This window comes from Ochlerotatus camptorhynchus, unplaced genomic scaffold (genome assembly GCF_037179485.1).
Source record: "Ochlerotatus camptorhynchus isolate MF236.1 unplaced genomic scaffold, CSIRO-AGI_Acam_v1.1 ptg000182l, whole genome shotgun sequence".
Taxonomy (NCBI): domain Eukaryota; kingdom Metazoa; phylum Arthropoda; class Insecta; order Diptera; family Culicidae; genus Ochlerotatus; species Ochlerotatus camptorhynchus.
Genome location: NW_027040672.1, coordinates 565,310 through 588,296, shown reverse-complemented (window position 1 = coordinate 588,296; position 22,987 = coordinate 565,310). Strand labels below are relative to the sequence as shown.

The following is a 22,987-nucleotide window of genomic DNA, read 5'->3' as shown; positions in this document are numbered from 1 at the left end:
AACTTGTTGTTAAAGGCCAGCTGTTGGAGTATTTGAATAGCAACTCTTTGTTGATACCAGAACAATCGGGATATCGGGAAGGTCATTCTTGTGAAACTGCATTGAATTTGGTGTTAGCGAAGTGGAAAAATAACTTGGAGTGTAAAGATACGATTGTAGCTGTTTTTTTTTGGATCTGAAACGCGCTTTTGAAACAATTTCTAGGCCCTTACTGTTAAGTACAATCAAGTGCTTTGAAATTACGAGTACTGCATATAAATGGTTTGAAAGCTATTTGTCTGACAGAACTCAACGGCCAGAAACTTAAAGATTCTGTTTCCAGTCCCGTGGGGAACAACCTTGGAGTGCCCCAGGGAAGTGTATTAGGTCCCCTTTTATTTATTATGTATATTAATGACTTGCGACGTGTTTTACGGTTTTGCGACATTAATCTTTTTGCAGATGATACTGTGTTATTCATTGCACCTAAGGATTTAGAAGTTGCCGTCTCACACTTGAATGAAGATTTGCAGTATCTAAGTAGATGGTTGAAGTGTAAGCAGTTAAAATTAAATACAAGTAAAACTAAATCTATGGTAATTTCACGGAATCGATTAAATGAGAACGTCTCTGTTGTAATTGATGATGAGACTCTTGATCGCGTTCAGGAGACTAAATATCTTGGCGTGATTATTGATGACAAACTTAAGTTCAACTCTCAATGTCATCAAGAAAATTGCCAAGAAGTATGGAATTCTACGTCGATTGAAAAACGATTTAACTATTGCCAGTAAAATACAGCTATACAAATCAATCATCTCTCCTCATCTAGACTTTTGCCCATCCATTTTATTTCTGTCCAATGCAACACAAATATCGAGATTACAGTGCTTGCAGAATAAAATAATGCGGTTGATTTTGAGATGTAATAGATTTACTTCCTCAACTTTGATGCTAGACGCCTTACAATGGTTGTCGGTGAAGCAAAGAATTGTATATTTGACTATGGTGTTCATTTTTAAAGTAGTTAACGGTTTGCTGCCTCGATATTTGTGTGATCGAATGTAAAGAGGAAATGACTATCATAGATATAAAACAAGAAACGTGGATGAAATAAGAACACCACATTTCTTGACTTGTGTTTCACAGAATTCATTATTTTTTAAATGAATAAATGTATTCAATTCGATGCCTAGACACATTAAACGTGCAACAACATTAGCAGAATTTAAGAGACATTGCATTTCACACGTTAAAACTGTCATTTGAACGGTTATCCAGTGATTTTTTTATGAATTGACAAATTATGTATTTTGACGAAGTTATTTTTAACGGATAATTTTGTATGGATAGCTGTTATAACGACTTTTTAATAATTATTTTAGCACTGCAAAAACTATTTTGTTCGCCACGATGGAGATGATGGATTTTTGATATTTGATTTAATAGTAGTAGTAAAAAAATAGTAGTCTACAAGGTTTGAGCCTCGCGCGCGTATTACGGATATAGAGGACTGAATTTAACATTTGATGAAAAAAAAAATGCAATTTTGAAGCTTATTTGGAAGATACCTTGAGTTAGTAGTAAGTTTTCTGGCAAATGTTGGGGGTTCGTGAGCATTCCTGACATTGCTGAAAATTATGATAGCATCAGATTGCGGGGTTACTAGTGTAATAGGATGCTTTGTTGATTTTTCATTAACTCTTGATTGCTTGTTATACTTATGAATATTTTAGGTGGACAAAAAGGCGAACTAAGAGGTGGACGCCTGAGCTTTTCCACATTTATATCGCTGTGAAGCAACTGTAAACTCTAGAGGGAATTTATATCTGTAACTGAAACCAGTTCGATTTTGTTTGCCAACCTGGTTAAATGTCATATTTAATTATCTTAAAGATAAATCGTCCAGCTCAAACCTTTGTAGGGGTAAGAGGTGGGACCATCATCATCATCATATGATGATTTTTACTAATGTTTGTAATCACACTTATCTAAAATAGTTCCAGTGCTCCAAAGTTGATGAAATTTTGGATTTCAGATTCATTTTAAATGCAAATTAGTTGTTGGAACTTCTCTACACTTCCCAAAGATGTTCATTGATCGGACTTACAGATCTCGTATTCTTCCTAAAATTTTCGGAACGACCCCCAACTTCACGTCACTTATGTAAAGGTTGTTTAAGCTTTTGTGAATTTTTATCGACTTTTCGATTCCCCTCTCTGGTTTTCCATGAAATTTTTGACGTAGACTACGTCTTACGGAAAGATGCAAGGGGTAAATCGAAAATCTAAAATTATGATCGTCACGAAAAGGCGTTAGGTTTTAAAACATCTAAACTAAATAATTTTCCATTTTTTTTTTATAAAAAAAAACTTTTAATCACCGCATTCATGATAAAAAAGGTTTTTCCTAACCCAGTCGTCAAAATCGAGTACCACTTGGTTGGGCATCATTCTGCTTGAATCTGTATAGTTATAAAACAGCGCTGCTGTCGCATCTCCGCTCATCACACTCTCTGCTTGACCGTCAAGCAGTACAGTTCGGTTTTTACTCGCTCTCTCGAGTTCGTTGCGATAGTGTTCGCGGTCTTTGGTTAAGCATCATGCGACCCCAGCATGGGGAAACCACCGCGTGTTGACGCGACAGCTATTCCGGCCGGGAAACGATCCCGATCGGACACCGCCAGTGCTCAAATCGCATCGAAGAAGCTGCTGGCGAACAATCCAAACCAAAGGTGGAAAAATGGGAGAAATTTCCACCATAGAGGTAACTCTAAGACCAGAAGGTCCCAAAGAAACGTGCTCAACTTTTTGGCTCAGCTCTGTTAGTATCTTCGGTCCCAAGCTAATCGATGCACCCCTCGAAACATAGGAAAATCCACGAACCCCTCATTTTATCTGTCAAACTTTCATAGCAAATCAAAACAAACATTGTATAGTACTAGAATTACGACTAGAATGGGGTACGTTAATCGATTTGCTTGGGACCAATAGGCTAGTCAAGTAGTGAGCCAATTTTAAATCGATAGTTTCGTATTGATTGTTGGTTCCACCGTTCTACGTAAAAGGATTCCCGGAAGCATAAGCAAAGATCTCAAATGCACCATGCACCTGTGCACAGAAGGCTACAAGCTGATGGTACCAGGCCTCCCTGACATGGAACCCGACACACTACTGTGTAAATAGTTGAAGGAGAACGGACTCAAGCCGATCCAGGTTTACAAGAAGAATCGGCATGACGTCACTCGCAAGTACCGTGACAAGCTGTAATCTGGTTCACCAGGAGAAGAACTCAACGTGTATCAAGGATTGGCAGTATATTCGGGCGCTGTTCCACATCGTGGTGATATGGGAACGGTACAAACCCGTCAACCGTGACGTCACCCAATGCCCGAACTGCTTGCTGTTAGGGCATGGTACGAAAAACTGCCACATGGCCCCCCGCTGCAACAATTGTGGTGAGCAGCACGCACCTGATATGTCTGCGAGTTAATGGAGGACGCAGATCCCAAATGTGCCAATTGTCGGACAGCACATGGGGCTACCAGCAAAACGTGCCCGAAAAGAGCGGAATTTATCGCAATCCGCAAAAAAGCCTCTACGCAGAATCAACCTGGCCGCAGAAGGGTGCCGGGAAACAATGGGCAAATTCCGGTGCTTCCGCCGCTCCCTCTGAACAACCTAATGGCTGCTGAACCTGCTACATTGGTCTCGTTTACTGCTGGGGTGCCTATCCCTCCGACAAGCTCAAGTCGTCAGACATATGCGGTAACCGCTGCATCACGAAGTTCCTCCCCCTCCGGAGCTTTCTTGCGTCGTGATGATGCACCACCTCCTCAAACAAACGAGAACAGACATCCTGCTAACATCAACGGAACTTCTAACGCTCGTGACTGAGGTCATCAACATCCTGCGCAGAATCCGATCATAACAGCTTAATGCTGCAGTTTCCCTTATCAACAAGTATGGACCGTGAAGCCATCAACAACCAATTCCCGATATATTCCACGTAAAGTTGACCGATAATACAAAACCATCCATGGACCTTACTGTCTACCATAACCATTATCATTAAAGTTCTCAAACCATAAGAAAAAAAGGTTCTAATATAGTTCTCTTCCCGAAAATTTATGGAGAAAACAACTATTTTGAATGGTAATGGCTCGTAACAAACCATTATTTTTAAGTTCCACTTCCAAAAAAAAACCATAATACATAAGGAAAACTTTATCACACAAACGTTCACGTAAAGTTCCTCAACCATTTCAGTTAAAGTTTAGTAGGTATTATAAACAATTTTTAACTATTTTCGGTAAGGTCAAGTTATAAATTCAGGCTCTTTAGTCCCAACTACATCTATAAGCGTACCCCATTTTAGTCAAAATTCTAGTACTACACTATGTTTGTTTTGATTCGCTATAGAGTTCTCCAGATGCACAAAAGTGTGCGTGAGACCGCGCGCTACCTTTTTAAGTAGTTGTGATATCGCGATACCTTTTTGGTTTCTTCTTCTTCATTTTTATATATGGATGTTGGATTTCAGTTTTCGTGAGATTGGTAGATCTCTATGAAAGGGGTGCATCGATTAGCTTGGGACCGAAGAGAGTACCAGAGCATGAGCCAAAAACTTGAGCACGTTTCTTCGGGACCTTCTTTGCTTATTTATTTATTCATTTATTTTCCACAGGGTTTTTTATTTAATTTACGTCTTACTAAGCACAACCCGCGCTTTGCCTAGCTTTTCTGAACGAGTTTAGACAAAAAATTGAATATTTCTGTCAAAGATGACTTCTAACTTTATTCACCTTTCCATACGGTTGAATTTGATAAAGAGTCACAAATTGTTGAGATATTGATTAAAATCTAATACTGCTTCTTGATTCTAAATTCGTTCTACAGCGGGACCGACAATACAGCGTCACCGTCAGCGTTTACGAAGGTGTTCGTCCGTCAAATGACAGGTGTAACGCATGTCATGTTGCTTTTCCACCGACATCTCTACTTGGCGAATTCACATCGACGCTACGTCAGTCCGTCAATTTTGATCAGATTCAAATTTGACGCTGATGCTGACGGTGACGCGTCCTAACGCAATGAAACGCCATTAGATTTTCTTTGTCCTATGGATAAACGTAGAAAAAAGGGGATTCGCAGGAGCGCTTCTTTTATTTTGAGAACAATGAGCGGAAATATTCATACACTGCGCTCTATAGGTCATCCTGCAGGCATTTATGGCGGTAAGCTCCAATCGGTATTATCCTCGGATTAAATCCTGATCAAGAATGTCCGGCTGCTTTGATGCCGACATCAGAGTTATTCAACACGATGCTATGCAAACAATTCGCAGATCATCCAAACAGGGACGGTATTAAAAGTTAATCCGAGTTGGAGCTTACCGCCATTAGTGCTTTATTTGCCAGTTTCAAATCATCCCATGCCCGGAGCACCCCACCGGTTCCAGTAAGCCTAGGTATCATGGAGAATAGCTCGACATTCAAATCTCAAAACGACCCAAATCCCTTTCAAGTCATGAACAACACCGTTCACGTCGTAACAACTGCCGCGGCTTGTCGAGATCTCGTTCTCCAAATCCGTAACCGCTGTAAGTACTTCCCCGTTATCGGATTGGTTTGCGAGTGGATTAGCACATATGGTATGCGACAGAAGGGGCACTTCTGCAGCTAGCATCCGATGGGGGTCTGTGCCTTTTGATACGGTTGATCAAAATAGATAGCATCCCTAGCGAACTGAAGGAACTGCTTGCCGATCCGAATGTCATCAAAGTAGGAATTGAAGTGTTTAACGATGGCCGTAAACTTCTGGACAGTTATGGAATTTGCGTTTCTGGATCGATGGATTTGCGTATCTTGGCCTGGGAGCTTGGCATTCGGGGTCAGTACAGTCTGGCTGGATTGGCAGAAACGGTCGTACGTGTTAAGCTGAATAAAGATTGGCATGTATCTGCATCAGATTGGGAAAGGGACCAATTGAGCCCACTGCAGAAGGAATATGCTGCGAAAGATGCGATTGTAGCATTGGATATCTTCCGTGCTTTCAATATGTTCATTCCGTGGAGGTGAGTGTTTATGCTTTTTCGGTGGCGTTGAGTGAATTGAGCACATTATAATATTTCAGCCGACTGGATCGATACCTGGATACTCCTTTCCAGGGAAGATTGTATTAAATTGGAACATCCGTCCGTTCGATGTTTGCAACAAACTCGAAAATTTTGAGTTGCCAAAATTGATGTAATTTCTATTGATTTCAATAATTTCGGATCACCATGGAGTACAGAGGAGTCAACTTAAGAGTCATTTTTGTGACATTGACTTTATCAACAACTAATCACAAAGAGCGAAAATGTATTATTTTTAAAATCCGTTCTTTTTTTGGCATCCAACCGTACCAAGGAAGAGTTATGATGCCAAAATCGAAAGGGTACTGTAGTTGGTTGAATACAATATTCATAAATATTACTCTCACGCTATACTCAATAAATGTTATGTTAAAATTAAATACCAATAATTATTACGGTAAACAATCACAAATCCGGTCAACTTCGAGATTAGCGCGTAATTGCTTTTGTAAACAAACGCGTTAATCACCGATTTCTAGCGAATTAAAAAGCTCAATCTCGAAAACTATCAAAACAAACGGGTTGAGGAATGATTCTTCTATAATTTAGTATAGTTTGTTCACAAGAATGAGTTTTTATTGGTAGAACTCTACGGTAGCTGCCGGATGGAAATTTTTCTTAAGATTCTTTATAGGGGGAGGAGAGGCATAGTGAGCATCCCGCAGTTTGGCCCTGGATCTCTAGCTGCATGAAACAAATCAACTGGTAGTAGGTTCAATATCATTATGATATTGATCCTACAACCAACCAATTTGTTCCGAACGGCCGGAAGTTCAAGCTGGTGCACGGGATGCTCACTATGCCCCTCTTACCCCTTCCTAGAGAAAAAGCGCGCTTCTGCAACTGTAGCTGTCCACATGATAGTGGACGTTTGTCTGTTCTATTCTAGTTCGAAAGTGAGCTCACGTGCTTCAATAAAGCCAGCCTGCTCGCGACCGGTTAAACTCTCATTATCTCACTGGTTAAACTCTCTCTCTCAACCTCTCACCATCGAGCGGCCATCAGATTCCACTTCGCTCTTTCGGCCAACCCTAAAGCAAACCCCACACGCATCAATATATTGACGCGAAGGGGAATTATTGACAATAATATTGATGATGTGAATTCAGAAATATTGTCAATCTCGATATATTGACGTCAATATAGCATGTATTGACAATACGATTATTGTCAATAAAAGCAATCGTGTAGGGTTCACTTAAAGTAAGAGGAGACAATGATAGGGGGACTTTTTTCCGAGCTTTTTTCATTGGTCTGGCGAACGTATAGAAACGTGAGAATTTTTACAACAAGGATTAATCTCTTGTATTTTGACAGTCGACTGCGTCGCCCCATAATGAAACAGTTTTTGCACGGTCGTTTCCGCGAGAGAAGAAGAACACGTCACAGACAAAAAGAAGACAGTTGTCTACTCTTCCTCTTAGGGCCAACCAACCAAAACCAAGGTAACTATATATAGGTGTTCTAATGTGTCAAATTCATTATTCAACCATGTTTCGACCGAATTTGTTCACAACAATTTGCTCTGAAATCGCACCCTCCCCCCCTGATCTCTTCACTCATATAGTGACAAAACTGTATCACCATGTTTATACCCACCATGACATCGAACAAACTACTGTCAAAAGCTGCACTTAAGCAGAGATGCCAGATATACAGAGATGTCTGTATTTATACACACATTAATTTGATCACCCAAACAGGCTTCATATTGACGCACTTATGTCAAATTCTCATTTGGTGACGGTCGAAGCGCGATTCAATCCCGCCCATAAGGATTATACACAGGTGTGTAACTTAGATAGTCACCCCTATTCTGTATTTCGTTTCGAACGAAATTCTCATACAAAAAAATATTTTTTTGTAAGAGAATTTCGTTCGAAACGAAATACAGAATAGGGGTGAGTATTTTATGGCAGCGGCTTGAGGAGCGATGGAGCGAATGTTCCAGGATTTGCTCATAAAATATAAATAGCCTGAATTTATAAAGAGATGACATCTTATCCATTTGACAGATCTTCTGCTCGATTGGAATGGCTTTTCCTATGATTTTGACATACAATCGATTGTTCCAATTTTGACATGTCGCCTCTTTATAAATTTAGGCTCTTTAATAAAACACTTTCATAGTTACACACCTGTACATAATCCTTATTGCTCGCGCTTATGAGCAGCGCGCTTCGACCGTCACCAAAATTTGACCACTTTGTCAAGCAGTTTTGGCGTGACTTTCTACCAGCGATTTCACAAAACAGGACCAATTAATTTATATTTTTTATGAAACGCACAAATGTTGTGGTTCTAGAAGAAAAAAATTCAAAATAGTGTTTTATTCCAAAGTTCGAGTGGTAGTAAAAGTCATTTCAACTGCTCGAATGAAATGGTTAAATGAGAATTTAACATAAGCGCGACAATATAAGTTTTCGTACAGATAATGCAAAATTATATGGCATCCCTGCGCTCAAGTTATTTACCATCTAATCGATCCATCGCAACGTGCACACCGCACCAGTTTAGTTTAGTGCTTTTTGATTTCTCATTGATTGTACGTGATTAAACATTCGATTTATAGCATGAGTTTCGCCGGACCGAAATCCGTCATCGAGGAAGGAGACACGGTTATCGTATACCTCACGGTGACGAACTTGTACGCGATCGAAGCCGTTCCGCAAATTAAGAACAAGAAGGGTGAATTGGTCGAGCACGTCTTCCAGACGAATTTCGGCGCCCTGAAAGTGAAGGACATCATCGGTGTTCAGTATGGATCGAAGGTTTGACCACTTCAAGTGTAGTGTAATTTAAGTATCGAGCTAATAAATGTCCCGAAATTTTCTCAGGTGGAACTCTCCAGAGGCTGGGCCCACGTCCTGCAGCCCAATGCGGAACTGTGGACTCAAACCTTGCCGCATCGTACGCAAATTCTCTACACACCGGACATCAGTATGATCCTGTACCAGCTAGAAGTCAAACCCGGTAGCGTTGTGGTCGAATCGGGAACCGGTTCCGGATCGCTTTCGCACTATTTCCTACGGGCCATCCGACCGACCGGATTCCTCTTTACCTTTGACTTTCACGAGGAACGGGTACAGAAAGCTCAAGATGAATTCAACTCGCACGGGTTGGGCGATTACGTTAAGGTGACGCACCGGGATGTTTGCGAGGAGGGATTTGGTGAAGAAGTCGCCGGCAAAGCTGATGCCGTATTCCTGGATCTACCGGCCCCCCAGCTGGCAATACCATACGCGGTTAAAGCCATGAAGGATGCAGGTTTGTTAAACGAATTCGATGCTCGAACCGATCGGTTTTAAAATTCGCTTTTTTTTTCGCCACAGGTGGTCGCCTCTGCTCGTTCTCCCCGTGCGTCGAACAATCGCTCCGGGTATGCGAAGCACTCGAGCAGTACGGATTTGTGGATGTTGTCAATCTGGAAGTGCTGCAGGTGGAAGATATCGTTCGGACGAAAAACGTACCCGTAATGGATCTGGAGTTTTTGAAGCAGAAGAAAGCCGATACGGATTCGAAGGATGCCAAAACGCCGAAGGAGACGAAAAAGTACATCACCTCCAGCGCACCGAACACGATGGCCGGACACACGGGATACTTGACGGTGGCGGAACTGCCTCCGCTGTTTGCGCGGTAGCTTTGTCGATACGAACGGTACATATTTCCTAAGATGCTGTAATGTTAATTGTTCTGCCTGTCGGTATTTTATGAGATAAATAAGCAGATCATTTCTCAATTTGGTAAACCCTATGCTGTTGAGCGATACCTATTACAATACTCTTTTTACAGCTTCAATCCCAGCTTGTTCTCACTCGTCTCGTTAAAGGTATACTTGTTGGCCGTCCATTGTTCTTCTATATTCGGGAGTATCCGCTGCTCTGATCTCACCGAATGACCTTCCCACTACTGTATCTTCTTGTCGACGTGTGTCTCCCCATCCTGCCACGGAATACGTGCACTGATGTCAAACCTTGTCTACGGCTACACGAAGTAATGGTGCAGCTCCCACGGCTGCAGCTGTTCTCTACTCATTCTTTTTTTACTTTTAAATGATCTTTATTTCTTGTATTTGTGTGGTTTTTTTTTTCCTTTGGTTTTTTTTCCGTCGATCTTGTTTTCCGTGCTGAGCACCAATGCTACCGGCGTGCCAGGAAGGCAGCTCCCACACCTGGACCCTACCTATCGACCCATCAAACTCATGAACCGGGGACCAACGGCTTTACTTCCCATCCGAAGGAAGGCGTGATCAGAGATGTTGCCTCAGAACATCCCGGCGGCGCTGACTGGGATTGAACCCCGGCCTGCTGGGGTGAGAGGTAATCACGCTTACCACTAAACCACCGGCGCCGTTTTTTTTTTGTGTGGTTTGACATGTATGAATTCTAGATAGAGCTGGAAGTAGGGCGAATCAGCTTTTGTAAACAATGACTTCTCTCGATAATTCCTTGTCCTATCAGGCATGTTTTAAAGTATGACCACCTTGGTGGGATTGGTTTGTTTTAAATTGGAAAAGGGAGACTACTTATAACTATTATTTACAACTACAACTACTATATACACCTAACCTACTATATACATATTGCTTATCAAAGTATGTTCTGATACCTTACATTTTTGTGCAAATTTAGTCTTAATTTCGTTAATTCTGGAATCTATTCTGGGAATGCCTGCCTCTTCGTGTAAATTTGTTATTCTAGTGTCGAAAGGACGATCGAGGATCATCCTAAGCACTCTGTTTTGTGCCACCTGGCCTTTGTTCCTGTGAGTTTGAGCAGGTGCTATGATTTGATTGTAGACCAGTTTGTTAACCCTAGAGAGGCGGGATCTGTGAGAAATCAGCGGATACAAACACCCAACTAAGCTTGAACACTTAACTAACGTCTTTTCTATATGCGAGCGGAACAGGAGCTTCTCATCGAATAATTCCAAGATACGTAACTTCAGCAGACCACTCAACCCTTGTGCCGTCCATGACTACAGTGCAAAAAGGGGCCGGTATCAGTTTGGGCGATTGCCTGTGCAGGAACATGATAGTTAGGGTTTTGGAGGCATTGATTCTGATTTTCCAAGTTGTTGCATAGTCAGCAAAGGTGTCAAGGCATCGTTGTAGTTTGTTTGTAATTTCGCGAGGCATTCTGCCCTTGACTGATATCGCGGTATCATCTGCGAACAGGAAGCACACGCAACCGTCTCCGAGGGGAGGAATGTCGGAAGTATACAAGCTGTAGAGCAATAGGCCCAACCAACTGCCTGCCGGGATGGAAAATGTGTCTGAGAGACAACCATTCAAGGACACCTTGAACGACCTTTGCTGAAGGTAGTTACGGGTAAACCAAATGCAACGGTAAATTGAAGTTACAAAGCTTGTATATAAGTCCGTCATGCCAGACATTTTCAAATGCCTTTTCGACTTCTCATTCTTTATTCCACACTAACTCTATCTACTACAGTTGTGAATCTTTTAGTTAACACTGTTCATAAAACTAAGCTTGTGGCATGGTGCTCATGTTCATGTCTTCGAACTTTTTATTTCTAGAATTTCCTTGGAAGTATCCCAGGATTTCTCCCAGGTTCGTTTCAAATTCTCTAGATGAATTTCGGAATTTTTCTTAGATTCCCCTGAAAAGTCCTCCATAACATTATAGGATTTCTCTGCAAAACACTCTAAAGATTCTCTCCAAAGAAATATTGGCATTCAAGGAATGTTAATTTTTCAAAATTCTTGCAAGAATTTGCTAAAAATCATTTTTGGAGCTTATCTCCTTGATTTATTCAACCCAATTTTCAAAATTTTCTTCTGATTTTCCTTGCACATTTTATCCGCATACGTTCGCAAATATCATTTTATTTGTGGCGTGAATCTAGGACCAATCCTCTGCAGGAGTTAGAGTTGAAAACGGTAAAGTATGCGACGGCTGCGATACCCTACTTAGCCACTAGAGCAATCGTTCAGCTAGCTTAAGACGAGAGAAGGAGTTTTCGGACGACAGTGAGGTGGTTCTAAAGTGCTTTTATATCGGCGCCGACACACTAGAGCAAGCGAAAGATGGATTTGAAATCTACAAGTGGTGTGCGAACAATAAAGAATTGCTTGAAGGGATACCCGATAAATCCCGGAAAAGGCAGCTAAATTTCGAAGAGAACGACATCAATGGAGTCATTAAGAGTTTGGGCATACTCTGGGACCCTGCTGATGACCAGTTTATGTTCTTGGTGAAGCCGATCGACAACTTGGAAAGACCGACAAAGCGGATGGTTCTGTCGGAGAAGGCCACAAAGTTGTTCGGATTAGGATTACTGGCACCGATTGTTGTGATCGCCAAAAGGGTGATGCAGCAACTTTGGCGCAAGAACGTGGAGTGGGATGAACCTGTTCCCGATAATCGGCTCCGGAATGGACAAGATTTCGATTGGAACTAGATAGCATCTATAGCATAAAGATCGCGCGACGAGTTACGGAAGAAGATTCAACGGCAACCGAGTTGCACGGTTTTGGGGATGCGTCAAAAACCGCTTATGGCTGCTGCATCTACCTAAGGAGCGACGGAACTACAGAGGTGCGTCTAGTATGCTTTTTTAGTTTTTAGTTTAAATGATCTTTATTTTAGTTTAACTTGGACGATTACCATATAAATTTTTACTAAGTGATTTAATTGCATTCTTCATCTTTAAGTATGGGCAAAATTCAAAATTTGTTTTACAGAATTAGTCCTAGACTTAGTACACGGTCGACCACCTTGGTGGGATTGGTTTGTTTTGTTTTTAGAATTTGAAGAGAAACTACTTAATACTACTATTTACAGCTTAAAACTAACCTACTCTACTATATACACTTAACCTACTATGTACAAATTGCTTATTAAAGCATGTTCAGAAAGATTGCATTTTTGAATAAATTTAGTTGTCATATCATCAATTTTGGAATCTACTTTGGGAATTTCTGCCTCTTGATGGAGGTCTGCTATTCTTGTGTCGAATGGACGATCTAGGATCATCCTCAACACTCTATTCTGTGCAACCTGGATTTTGTTCCTGTGGGTCTGAGCGCACGATTCCCACACCGGGGCGGCATAGAAGATCGCGGGGGCTATGATCTGTTTGTAAACAGCCAGTTTGTTTTGCCTTGAGAGGCGGGATCTGCGGCAAATGAGCGGATACAAACACCTAACCAAGGCGGAGCACTTAACTAGGGTTTTCTCTATGTGCGAGCGGAACAGGAGCTTCTCATCGAACAACATCCCGAGATAAGTAACATCAGTGGACCACTCGACCCTTGTACCATCCATCATTACGGTACAGGAGGGAGACGGTTTAAGTTTTAATGATTGTCTGTGAAGGAACATGATCGCTTGGGTTTTCGAGGCGTTGATTTTGATTTTCCACGTGGTGGCATAATCAGTAAAGGTGTCAAGGCATCGTTGGAGCTTGTTCGTAATTTCACGAGGCATCCTACCCTTGACGGCTATCGCGGTGTCATCTGCAAACAGAAAGAACACGCAACCGTCTCCTAGAGGAGGGATGTCCGACGTGTAGATGCTGTAAAGCAGTGGTCCCAGCAGACTCCCTTGCGGAACACCTGCTGGGATCGGAAATTGTCCCGAAAGGGAACTATTCAACGACACCCTGAACGACCTTTGCTGGAGATAGTTACGGGTGATTTTCACAAGGTATGGTGGAAAGTTGGAGTTACAATGCTTGTATATAAGTCCGTCGTGCCAGACATTGTCAAACGCCTTTTCGACGTCTAACAAGGCCATGGCTGTGGACTTGGATACAGCTTTGTTACTTCGGATGTTATTCATCACCCGCACTAGCTGATGATTGGTGGAATGCCCCTTGCGGAACCCGAACTGTTCCGGAAGAAGAATGTCATGTTCCTCCACAAACTTGTTTAGTCGGCTGAGGATCAATTTTTCGAACAGCTTGCTCAGCGCTGAGAGCAGGCTAATCGGTCTGTAGCTTGACGGTAGTGAAGGGTCTTTCCCAGGTTTGCGGATCGGGATGATTTTTGCCACCTTCCAGATGCTTGGAAAGTAGTGCAGCTCCAAGCATCTGTTGAGGATGGCAGCCAGCAGCGAGTGCACCCTCGCGCTGAGATTTTTCAACTCTAGGTTGAATATTCCGTTAAACCCGGGAGCCTTCATGTTCGTACTGCGTTTCAGCGCTGAGCAAATTTGTACCTCTGTAATCCGTTCTTCTTGAGGGACGGCACAAGGGGAGGCATCTAACGTCTGGACGCACTGCACAACCTGGTTCTCGAGTGGACTTGGGATTGTAGAGCCAAGCAAATGCGACTGGGCAATGTGCTCCCCAATTGCATTGGCCTTCTCTTCGTTGGTGATAAGCCGTTCGTCATTGACTCTAAGTGGTGGAATGGGCTTGGGGTGAGACTTCAACACCTTGGCAACCTTCCAGAATGGTCTGGAACGGTCGTCCAGGTTATGAACGAGCCGCCCGAAACTCTCGTTCCGGATTGAGACCATTCTGGAAGCGATCTGCCGATTCAGATCGACCATTTCGCATTTACACTGCAGATCCCCAGTCCGCTGAAACTGGCGTCTACGAACATTTCTGAGCCGAATCAAGAGTTTGGTGTGGGAATCAATTGCTTGAAACTTACCCCTCACAGGAACTCGTCGAACGCACTCTTCGTCAGCCACGGATATGGCTTGATGGAGACCCTCCAGGGCCCGGTCGATGTCCTCCACTGTGTCGAGCGGTGGGTTGACGTCGATGTGGCGGTCGACCACGCGTCGAAACTGGACCCAGTTGACTCGATGGTAGTCCTTCCGCTGGCACGGTGCAGGGGCCACGTTGTAGCCCAGCTCGGTCAGCACCGGTTGGTGGTCCGAACTCAGGTCGTTGACGGCAACCGGCTTGGCTAATCTGGTGTTTGCCAAGAACAGGTCCAGCGTCGATGGGTTGCCCGTCGGTGATGTGAAGGTTGGTTCGTCCGGAAACCAGACGGAATAGAGACCATGCTGGGAATGGTCGAATAGCAGGCGGCCGTTCTGGTTCTGCTGGTAGTTCCGCCAGGCCTCGTGCCGGGCGTTCAGGTCCCCTCCGATTACGAAGCGGGCATTGGTGCGGGTTATGATGGCAAGGTCGTTCTTGAACTGCTGTGCTGTACCATTGCTAACGGTACATTGCCGGGGACAGTAGGCGGCGATGAACCGGATGTTTCCGGGCGATGTTTCCACCTCTACGCCGACGGCCTCGATGATGGAAGTGCGGTAGTGGGGTAGGGTGCAGTACTTGATGCCTTTCTTGATGATGACCGCGACACCGCCCCCCCTGGAGCTGGTGCGATCAAGCCGGACAATGCTGTGGTCGGGCAGCCAGAAGCTATCACCGGTCTTGAGGTGGGTCTCGGTGAGAAGGCCCACGTCGATGTCGTGCTTGCGGAGGAAGTCTGCAAGCTCAATGTTTTTCGCCCCTACGGAGCGAGCGTTCCAGTTGGCGATCTTTATGGGTTCACGGTCCATAATTAGCGACGAAGGAGATGATAGCTTGGAGCTGTTGTGTTCTTGTTGCGCAGGTGCGCTTGATGATGATGGCCTGGGCCAACAGTGTGACGATCTCATCCGTTGACAGCGGAGAATCGTCTGTAGCTTCACCGGTTGTACCGGCCAATCCCGGAGCAGGGGGATCCGTCGATGGCCCGGAGGCTTGACCGGGTACTGCAGCGGCAGCCAACTGTTGGTTGAGCGGGAGCGGCGGCAACACTGGAATTGGCCGTGATTGGACCGGTGATAACGGAGGAAAGTTCTGCGCGTTGTTTTCTGGAACCTTCTTGCGACCGGGCTGGCTGTTGGACGAGGCCTTCTTCCGGATCTCGGCGTATTCGGCCCGCTTCGGACAGGCCTTACTCGTGGCCTTGTGGGCGGCACCGCAGTTGGCGCATGTGGGAGTGGCTTCCTCGATGCTGTCGCAGTTGTCGATCTTGTGGTTTTTGCCGCATTTGATGCAGCGGCTGGCCATGCGGCAATTCCTGGTGCCGTGCCCGAACAATAGGCAGTTCGAGCACTGAGTGACGCCACGGTGGGTGGGTTTATACTGCTCCCACTTCACTACGATGTGGAACAGTGTGCGTGTCGTCTGGAGATCCTTCACGGTTGTGGAGTTCTTCTCCAGATGGACCAGGTAGAGCTGGTCACGATACTTGATGGCCTTGCTGCGGGTCATCTTGTGGACTTCGACCGGCTTGAGGCCGTTCGCCTTAATCTCGTCCATTAAGGTGGTGGTGTCCATGTCGTGGAGCCTGCGCAGCACCACTTTCAGCGGCTTGGTGGCCTCGATGTCGTGGGAGAAGTACTCCAGCTTCATTCTGTCCAAGAGGGCCTGAACTGCGTTGAAGTGTTTTTCGGCCGGGACCATCAGTTTGTAGCCTTCCGTGCACCGTTGAATGGTGCAGCAAAGGCCCTGCTTAATGTAGAAATCCAGCTGCTCCCATAGCCCGGGAGGGAAGCCCTTCACATAGAAGGGTGGCAACTTAACTTTTTTCGGCACCGTCTCAGGGTCCGACTGCGGCTGGGCTCCGTTCTGCAGGGCGGAGAACGGATTGTTGCTCAGCAGCTTTTTTGCTGCTGATACGGTGGCGCTGCTGTCTTCAGGTCTGGGTCGTTTAGTTCCGGGAGGCCCCGGCTGCGGGTCCGCAACGCCTGTCGGGATGGGCAATGGGGTTTTCTTCTGCTTCTTCTGGGCTGGCTCGGTGGTCGCGCCGTCTCCTGGGAGAGTCTGTTTTCCCGGTAAACCGGCACTCGCGTTACCGCGCGATTTCTTACCCATGGCTGGGTCAGCGAGAGCGTCACTACACAACGCGGAGCTAATTCGACTTGCGAACGAACGAACGAAACTAGAGAGAATTCAAATCGACTGAACTGCTCAACAGTCTAGTATGCGGAGTGGCTCCCATTAAAGAGTTACAGCGTGAAGAATCGACGGAAGCGCAGGATGCTGCTGGCGGAGCAGATGAAAAAAGTGCGCGAAACCTTAGCATTTAACAACCATAAGGTGGTGCTTTGGTCGGACTCAAAAATAGTGTTATGCTGGTTGAAGAAAACGAAATCAGAAACTTCAGTATTTGTTCGGAATCGAGTAACGAAGATACGCGAACTATTTCCGAGTGATTCGTGTCAGTATATGTCGACCAAGGCAAACCCGGCCGATTTAGTTTCGTGTGGAGTTTTCCCAAAAAACTTAATGAAGAATAAACTTTGGTGGAATGGCCCTGAATTTCTCCCGATTGTAGTGAACCAGTATGATGAAGAATTAGAAACTGTTGCAGTTGGTGAGGCCATTGAACAAATAGTAACATGTTATTCTGAAATTCAGCAATTTCCGGAAGTTACAAACGGATTTTCGCTTGCATCAATCGATTTGTCTTTAATAAACGTCAGGTCGATCGCAGAAGCGGTAGTCTGACTTACGTCGAACACAACGAAGCCCTGCTGACATTGGTGATCACCGTTCAGCGAGTAGTGTACCGTGAAGAAATTGATTGCATTTTGAAGGGGAAGTTAAAGGAAAGTTGAGGAACATGCACCTAATCTACGACTGCTGAGAGTTGGTAGTCGATTGAGACACACAGACCTGCCAAAGAATCAAAAACACCCAACAATACTTCACGAGCATCCTGGTGGAAGCATTGCATGTGGGGTTAAACGGATTATTGGTTGTGGTGCGGCAGAAGTTCTGACCGGTGAACGCGAAGCGGACAATCCATCGTGTCATCAGGCAATGCGTGACATGCATCAAGGTCCAACTTAGCGACGTACAGCAGGCGATCTCCCGAGTTGTCGAGTGACAGCAGCTCAGCCCTTCGCTAGAACCAATGAGATGGATTACCGAGGTGAAGCAATCGTTTAAGTTGTGTGAGTAAAACCCCTGTACGATACAAGCAATTAGTGACGTCACTACTTGCGTTTACGTTGATTTTTTGGTTTACTAATACAACCATATTTCACGATCTGCATCACCATCTGTACCTCATTGCGCTAGAACGGCTAGAACCGGCATTGATTAGGTAGGTCCATTTTTTTTCAATATGTCTGCTTGTTTGCACGGCGAATGAGAACGACCCAAATTTGAGTTTAGTTCACTCATAATCGCCAAAAGTGCAGGAACGCAGCGATGAGTTAAATTTGTCTCATGGTTTCCTGTGGAAAACCTAAAAAATCTGCCGGAAAATGAGGAAATTGACGAAAATTTTATTCAGTCTCGGAGTAGTACCAATAGACTGAGTGAATCCAATCTTTACTTTTCTCAAATTCGGGATTTTTTCCCTGGAAAAACCTGGGAAAACATGAGGAAATTTTACTCATCGCTGAGTTCCTGCACTTTTGGCGATTATGAGTGAACTAAACTCAAATTTGAGTCGTTCTCATTCGCCGTGTGTATGTATGGTCGCCAAGGCCATACACTTAGAGCTGGTGACATGACTGACAACTGAGGGTTTCCTGGCGGCACTCCACCGATTTGAAGGCCGTCGTTGAAATCCATCGAACCTATTCTCTGACAAAGGGACTAACTTCCGTGGTGCTGAAAAAGAACTAACCGAACTAATTGAGCTTCTGAAGTCCCAAATTCTCGAGAACCGTATGAACGATTTCTGTCAGCCACGTGGGATTTCCTGGAGCTTCAATCCTCCTGAAGCACCACATCAGGGTGGAATTTGGGAGGCGAATGTTAAATATGTACATGAAGTCGCATCTTCACAAAACCCTCAACGAAAGCTACTTGTCACATGAAGAATTGAACACACTCTTAATCCAAGTGGAGGCCATACTCAACTCGAGGCCTCTAGTACAGATGAGTGAAGATCCTGTATAATACGAAGCCTTAGCCCCGGACACTTCCTGGTGGGACTTGAACTGACGACGAAAGGATAGCTGAACCGCTGCATCATACAGCCTGCATGAGGACCTGAGGGACTCAAGACTTTCGCGGTACCAGGAAATACAGAAACGAAAGCAGTGTTTTTGGCGTGGATGATCGAATGAATAGATAACCAGTTTGCAAAAACGGAGTAAATGGTTTAAAGATCCAACGCTGTTGAGGAATTGTTTTATTGTTTTACATCAACATGCTGGATGAAGCCCCAATGATGTTAACCTCATCAACTATAGTAAAATATATTCAAGCAAAAACATATATCTTATAGTCAGTTACTCCTGCCGGCGAAAAACAGAAGAAAACATTCGACGTAGCGCATCACGGAAGAGATGAAAGTAGAAAACAGATGCAACTCTGTTGAATATTCTCTACAGTCCGCAAATCGCACCGTATGCTCCATAATTTGTGCGACGTAGAGGCAGAAGGTTATTACGAAGCGGTCGGGGTTGAACATTCAGGTCAATTTGCCTCAGGGATAGCCTCGCAATCTGTCCTTCCTTGCATGATATCGGCCACGGTTAGGGTTCTGCTTGTTGTCGTGAACTCAGATCGAGGTTGCAAACATCTACTGTCTCTTCTAGTCCGGAGAAGTTCTAGGTCGATAAGTTGACAACGGCTGTCGTAACTGGGTAATCGAAACGAATCATTCTAACGCAAAACGAAGAAAAGTTGTTGTAGTTTGGGTTCTAAACCGCTGAACAATACTCAAGCGTCGATCGAACAAGCGAACAATAGAGAGATTTTAGACAGTAGATATCAGTGAAGTTTTTAGCTATCCTAAAAATGAACCCTAAAGTTCTTGGCGCCTTATCAACAACATATGCAATCCCCCTTATTCTGCGAGTCACGTGACTCTCTCTCACCGGTGAGGTGACAATAGTCACCTCGTGTGAGGTGACTCTCCATTTGATTTACATGGAGAGTCACCTCACACGAGGTGACAATTGTCACCTCACCTGTGAGAGAGAGTCACGTGACTCGCAGAATAAGGGGGAATGTGTTGCTTGAATAAGAGCTGCGAATCCAAGATCGCACCCAAGTCTTTCACCTGATTCACGCGTTCGATTGTCGAGCCAAGCAGGTCATGGCTAAATATTATCGGTTGTTGTTTTCGTGAGAACGTAATAGCGGAGCATTTGGCTGGGTTCACTACCATTCTGCCTGCACCAACTAGCGAATACATTCAGCTGACGTTGAAGAAAGTGACAGTCAGCAATGAAGCAGATTCGTAGAAAGATTTTGAGGTCATCTGATGATAACCGAGGAGCTTCGATGACCAGATGCACGTCGTTGAAATACAGTATAAAAATTAACGGTCCCTTGCGGGATCCCATGTGGCTTCCCCTTGCCGCCCGGTAAGATATGATCGAAACCAACTCAGAAGATTACCGCATACACCGAGCCTGCCAAGTTTAGCAATCGCAATAGCATGGTTCAACTTGTCGAATGCTGCGGATAGGTCTGAATAAATAACGTCCGTTTGAACCCGATCCGACAGATTGGTAGTTGTAGAGCGGCCGACAGTAAACCCATGTTGATCAGCACTCAAATACTGCTTGCAATGGGACAGCAACGGTTCCATAATCACTAGCTCTAATAGCTTCGAAACGGCACTTAACGATGTAATTCCTCGATAGTTATCCACAGCTCGTTTCCTTCCTTTTTTGTGGACGGAAAACATGTGCGCAAATTTCCAGCAAGATGGAAATATGCCACTGGAGAGAGACATTCGGAACAGGCGAAGAAGCGGAATTAACAAGCTAGCAATATGTCTCTTCAAAAATACAGATGGAACTCCATCAGGTCAAGGATTGAAGGATGACTTGAGCAGAGTCGCGGCCTCAGAAATCATCTCAGCATTAACATCAATTGCACCCAGCGTTTGATCATTTACTGGAACGTTCCTGGCAGGCAGGTTAATATGGTCGTCAGTTAGTACCTCATTAGTGAATAAACTGGCAAACTTTTCGGAAAAAAATGCGGCATATATCCTGAACGGTGGCAGCAACTTCTCCGTTGACTTCCATAGACGATGGAAGGCCGGATTGCCTGCTTTGCTCGTTCACGTAGTTCCAAAAGGATTTCGGGTGTAGGTAACTTAAGTTTGCACTGGATGCCTCGTTGGAAACTTGAAAAGCATTCACGACTGACTCGCTGGTACATGTGATTCAGCCTCACATGATGTAGTTTCAGAGGAAGCGTGCGATACTTCGTAAACTTCTCAATACTGCTCTCTTGATTGACTTCAACCTACGTAACTCTCTCGTTGGCCAGGGAGGGTGAGACACTTTGTGGTGAGTTCTTTTTGGGACGTGTCTGTCAATGACATATGTCAAGACATGAGAAAAGGTTTGCAATGCAGCCTCAACGTCTGGATCAAGGATGTTCTCCCATACCATGCTAGACAATACATCTATGATGCTACGGTGGTCAGCTTTACGGAAGTCATAAGAAACCGTAGCAGGATAACCGTCGAAATCACGCACGAGTTTGTCCTCAACAGTGACAATTATAGAAGGGTGATGTGGAACTAGCTTAGTTAGTGCACAAGGAGCCGAGGAAATTAATGGAGCCCTGTCCTGTGCGCTCACGAAGCAGAGATCCAAACTACGATCATTTTCGTTAGCTACATGGTTAATTTGAGAAAGCGTCGCTGCGCTGTAGTTGTCGAGAAGGCTAATAGCTCCTGCGTGAAATGTAGAGCTATCAGGATCTGGATGCAGGAATCCGCTATGAGATGGACTTCACAAAACGCCTGGCAGATTGAAGTCACCAATGAATATCTCATCAACTGTAGTGGCACTTTCGATAACTGTGAAAACTGACCGACAGTGAGTATCGATGAGTTCATTGTCCATAGTTTGAATGAAGAAGAACATTGTGCCATGTTACGAACTCCCATCAAAAATGATTTTTGTGTTTACAATGATTTTGGAACTGTTCATGTGTATTGGAGTGAGCTTATCTTCGTGCTCTCATCGCACGTCTCTCAAAATTTGTGCCTGCTCTCTGGTCTCTTGCACTCGAAAAAAAAGTATCGCACAGCACTGCCCCACTGCCCTTTTTAAGCTGTGCGTATTCTTCCAGACGATCAAGGAAATTTAAGGAACAAGGAATTCTTTCTAAATTGACCTTTTTTAAGTATAAATGCATGTATTACAAAGAAAGCTTACATATAATAAAACTAAAACTAGTCAATACTCTAGAACCACGGAAACCACCCGGCGTAGGTAATACCCAGAATGGACCCGCTGGTGGCCGTTTTCAACAAGCACTGCACCTGCTGTTCGACCGTCAGATTACCCGATTCCAACCGAGGATCATCCAGTCGAAGCATCTTCAAATACCCGTTAAAAGTCTCCTGATTGCCACCCACCTGTCCGAGACGAAGATCTTCCGCAATCAAAACCTTCGGATTAGCTCCATTCAACTTCCGAATGGCGATATTGATCCGCGTTTGAGGATCCCAGGTCAACGTTGGTTTGTTCTCCTCTCGGACGATCCTCCGCTGGGCCGCTTCCAACCAATCCAACGTTGGCTCTCGCACAAACACCTCCAGACGTGATCTCAACAGCTTGCGTGACTCCCGCAGGCAAGCTATGGTATAAACCATACACTTATGCATTAGGCCGGACGTTCGCATCGGTTCCATAACGTTGACAAACTGAGGCGTCAACCGGAAGGGTACCATTTCTGGAATTGCTTGATCCCTTATTCCGGCGCCGAATGCAATGCCAAAGTCGATCCCGGCCACCTTTCCATTGCTACGATCGATCACCACATTTGACGTGTGTCGATCGCCTATGCCCAGGATCCAACAGGAGGCATTCATTGCCATCAGGCTTTTGGCGAAGTTTGCCCGGAGACTATAAAATGATTCTGCCGAAACGGCCATCTCGAACAAAGCCCGTTTGAAGGTGTCCTCCTTGATTTTGTACCGTAGTTCGTTGAATTTGAGTGCAATCTGTGGAAGAGG

At 44.5% G+C, this 22,987-nt stretch overlaps 2 protein-coding genes and 1 pseudogene across 3 annotated transcripts in view; 2 read left to right on the top strand and 1 right to left on the bottom strand.

Annotated features, from left to right (window-relative positions):
- The first annotated feature begins 5,453 nt into the window (after positions 1-5,453).
- LOC135701969 (exonuclease 3'-5' domain-containing protein 2-like) lies at positions 5,454-6,058 on the top strand (annotated as a pseudogene).
- A 2,550-nt stretch (positions 6,059-8,608) lies between these two features.
- On the top strand, positions 8,609-10,018 carry Trmt61 (tRNA methyltransferase 61). The gene is made up of 3 exons (XM_065222919.1): positions 8,609-8,885; positions 8,952-9,381; positions 9,447-10,018. Exons 1-3 carry the CDS (start codon positions 8,688-8,690, stop codon positions 9,752-9,754), a joined length of 936 nt encoding a protein of 311 aa, XP_065078991.1. The 5' UTR covers positions 8,609-8,687; the 3' UTR covers positions 9,755-10,018.
- Positions 10,019-22,165: 12,147 nt separating this feature from the next.
- LOC135702016 (DNA-dependent protein kinase catalytic subunit-like) overlaps positions 22,166-22,987 on the bottom strand; it is a 253,136-nt gene continuing 252,314 nt past the window's right edge. Inside the window, exon 7 of one of the 2 annotated variants that reach the window (XM_065222964.1) lies at positions 22,166-22,975. In XM_065222964.1, coding sequence (XP_065079036.1) covers positions 22,214-22,975 — 762 coding nt within the window. In that variant the 3' untranslated portion in view covers positions 22,166-22,213. The remainder of the gene's footprint in view (positions 22,976-22,987) is intronic. The other variant, XM_065222965.1, reaches the window with a different exon arrangement.

Coding starts and splice junctions, on each gene's coding strand:
- Trmt61 (XM_065222919.1), top strand. CDS start 8,688: ATGAGTTTCGCCGGACCGAAATCCGTCATCGAGGAAGGAGACACGGTT. Junction 8,886..8,951: donor GTGTTCAGTATGGATCGAAG/GTTTGACCACTT, acceptor AAATTTTCTCAG/GTGGAACTCTCCAGAGGCTG. Junction 9,382..9,446: donor TAAAGCCATGAAGGATGCAG/GTTTGTTAAACG, acceptor TTTTCGCCACAG/GTGGTCGCCTCTGCTCGTTC.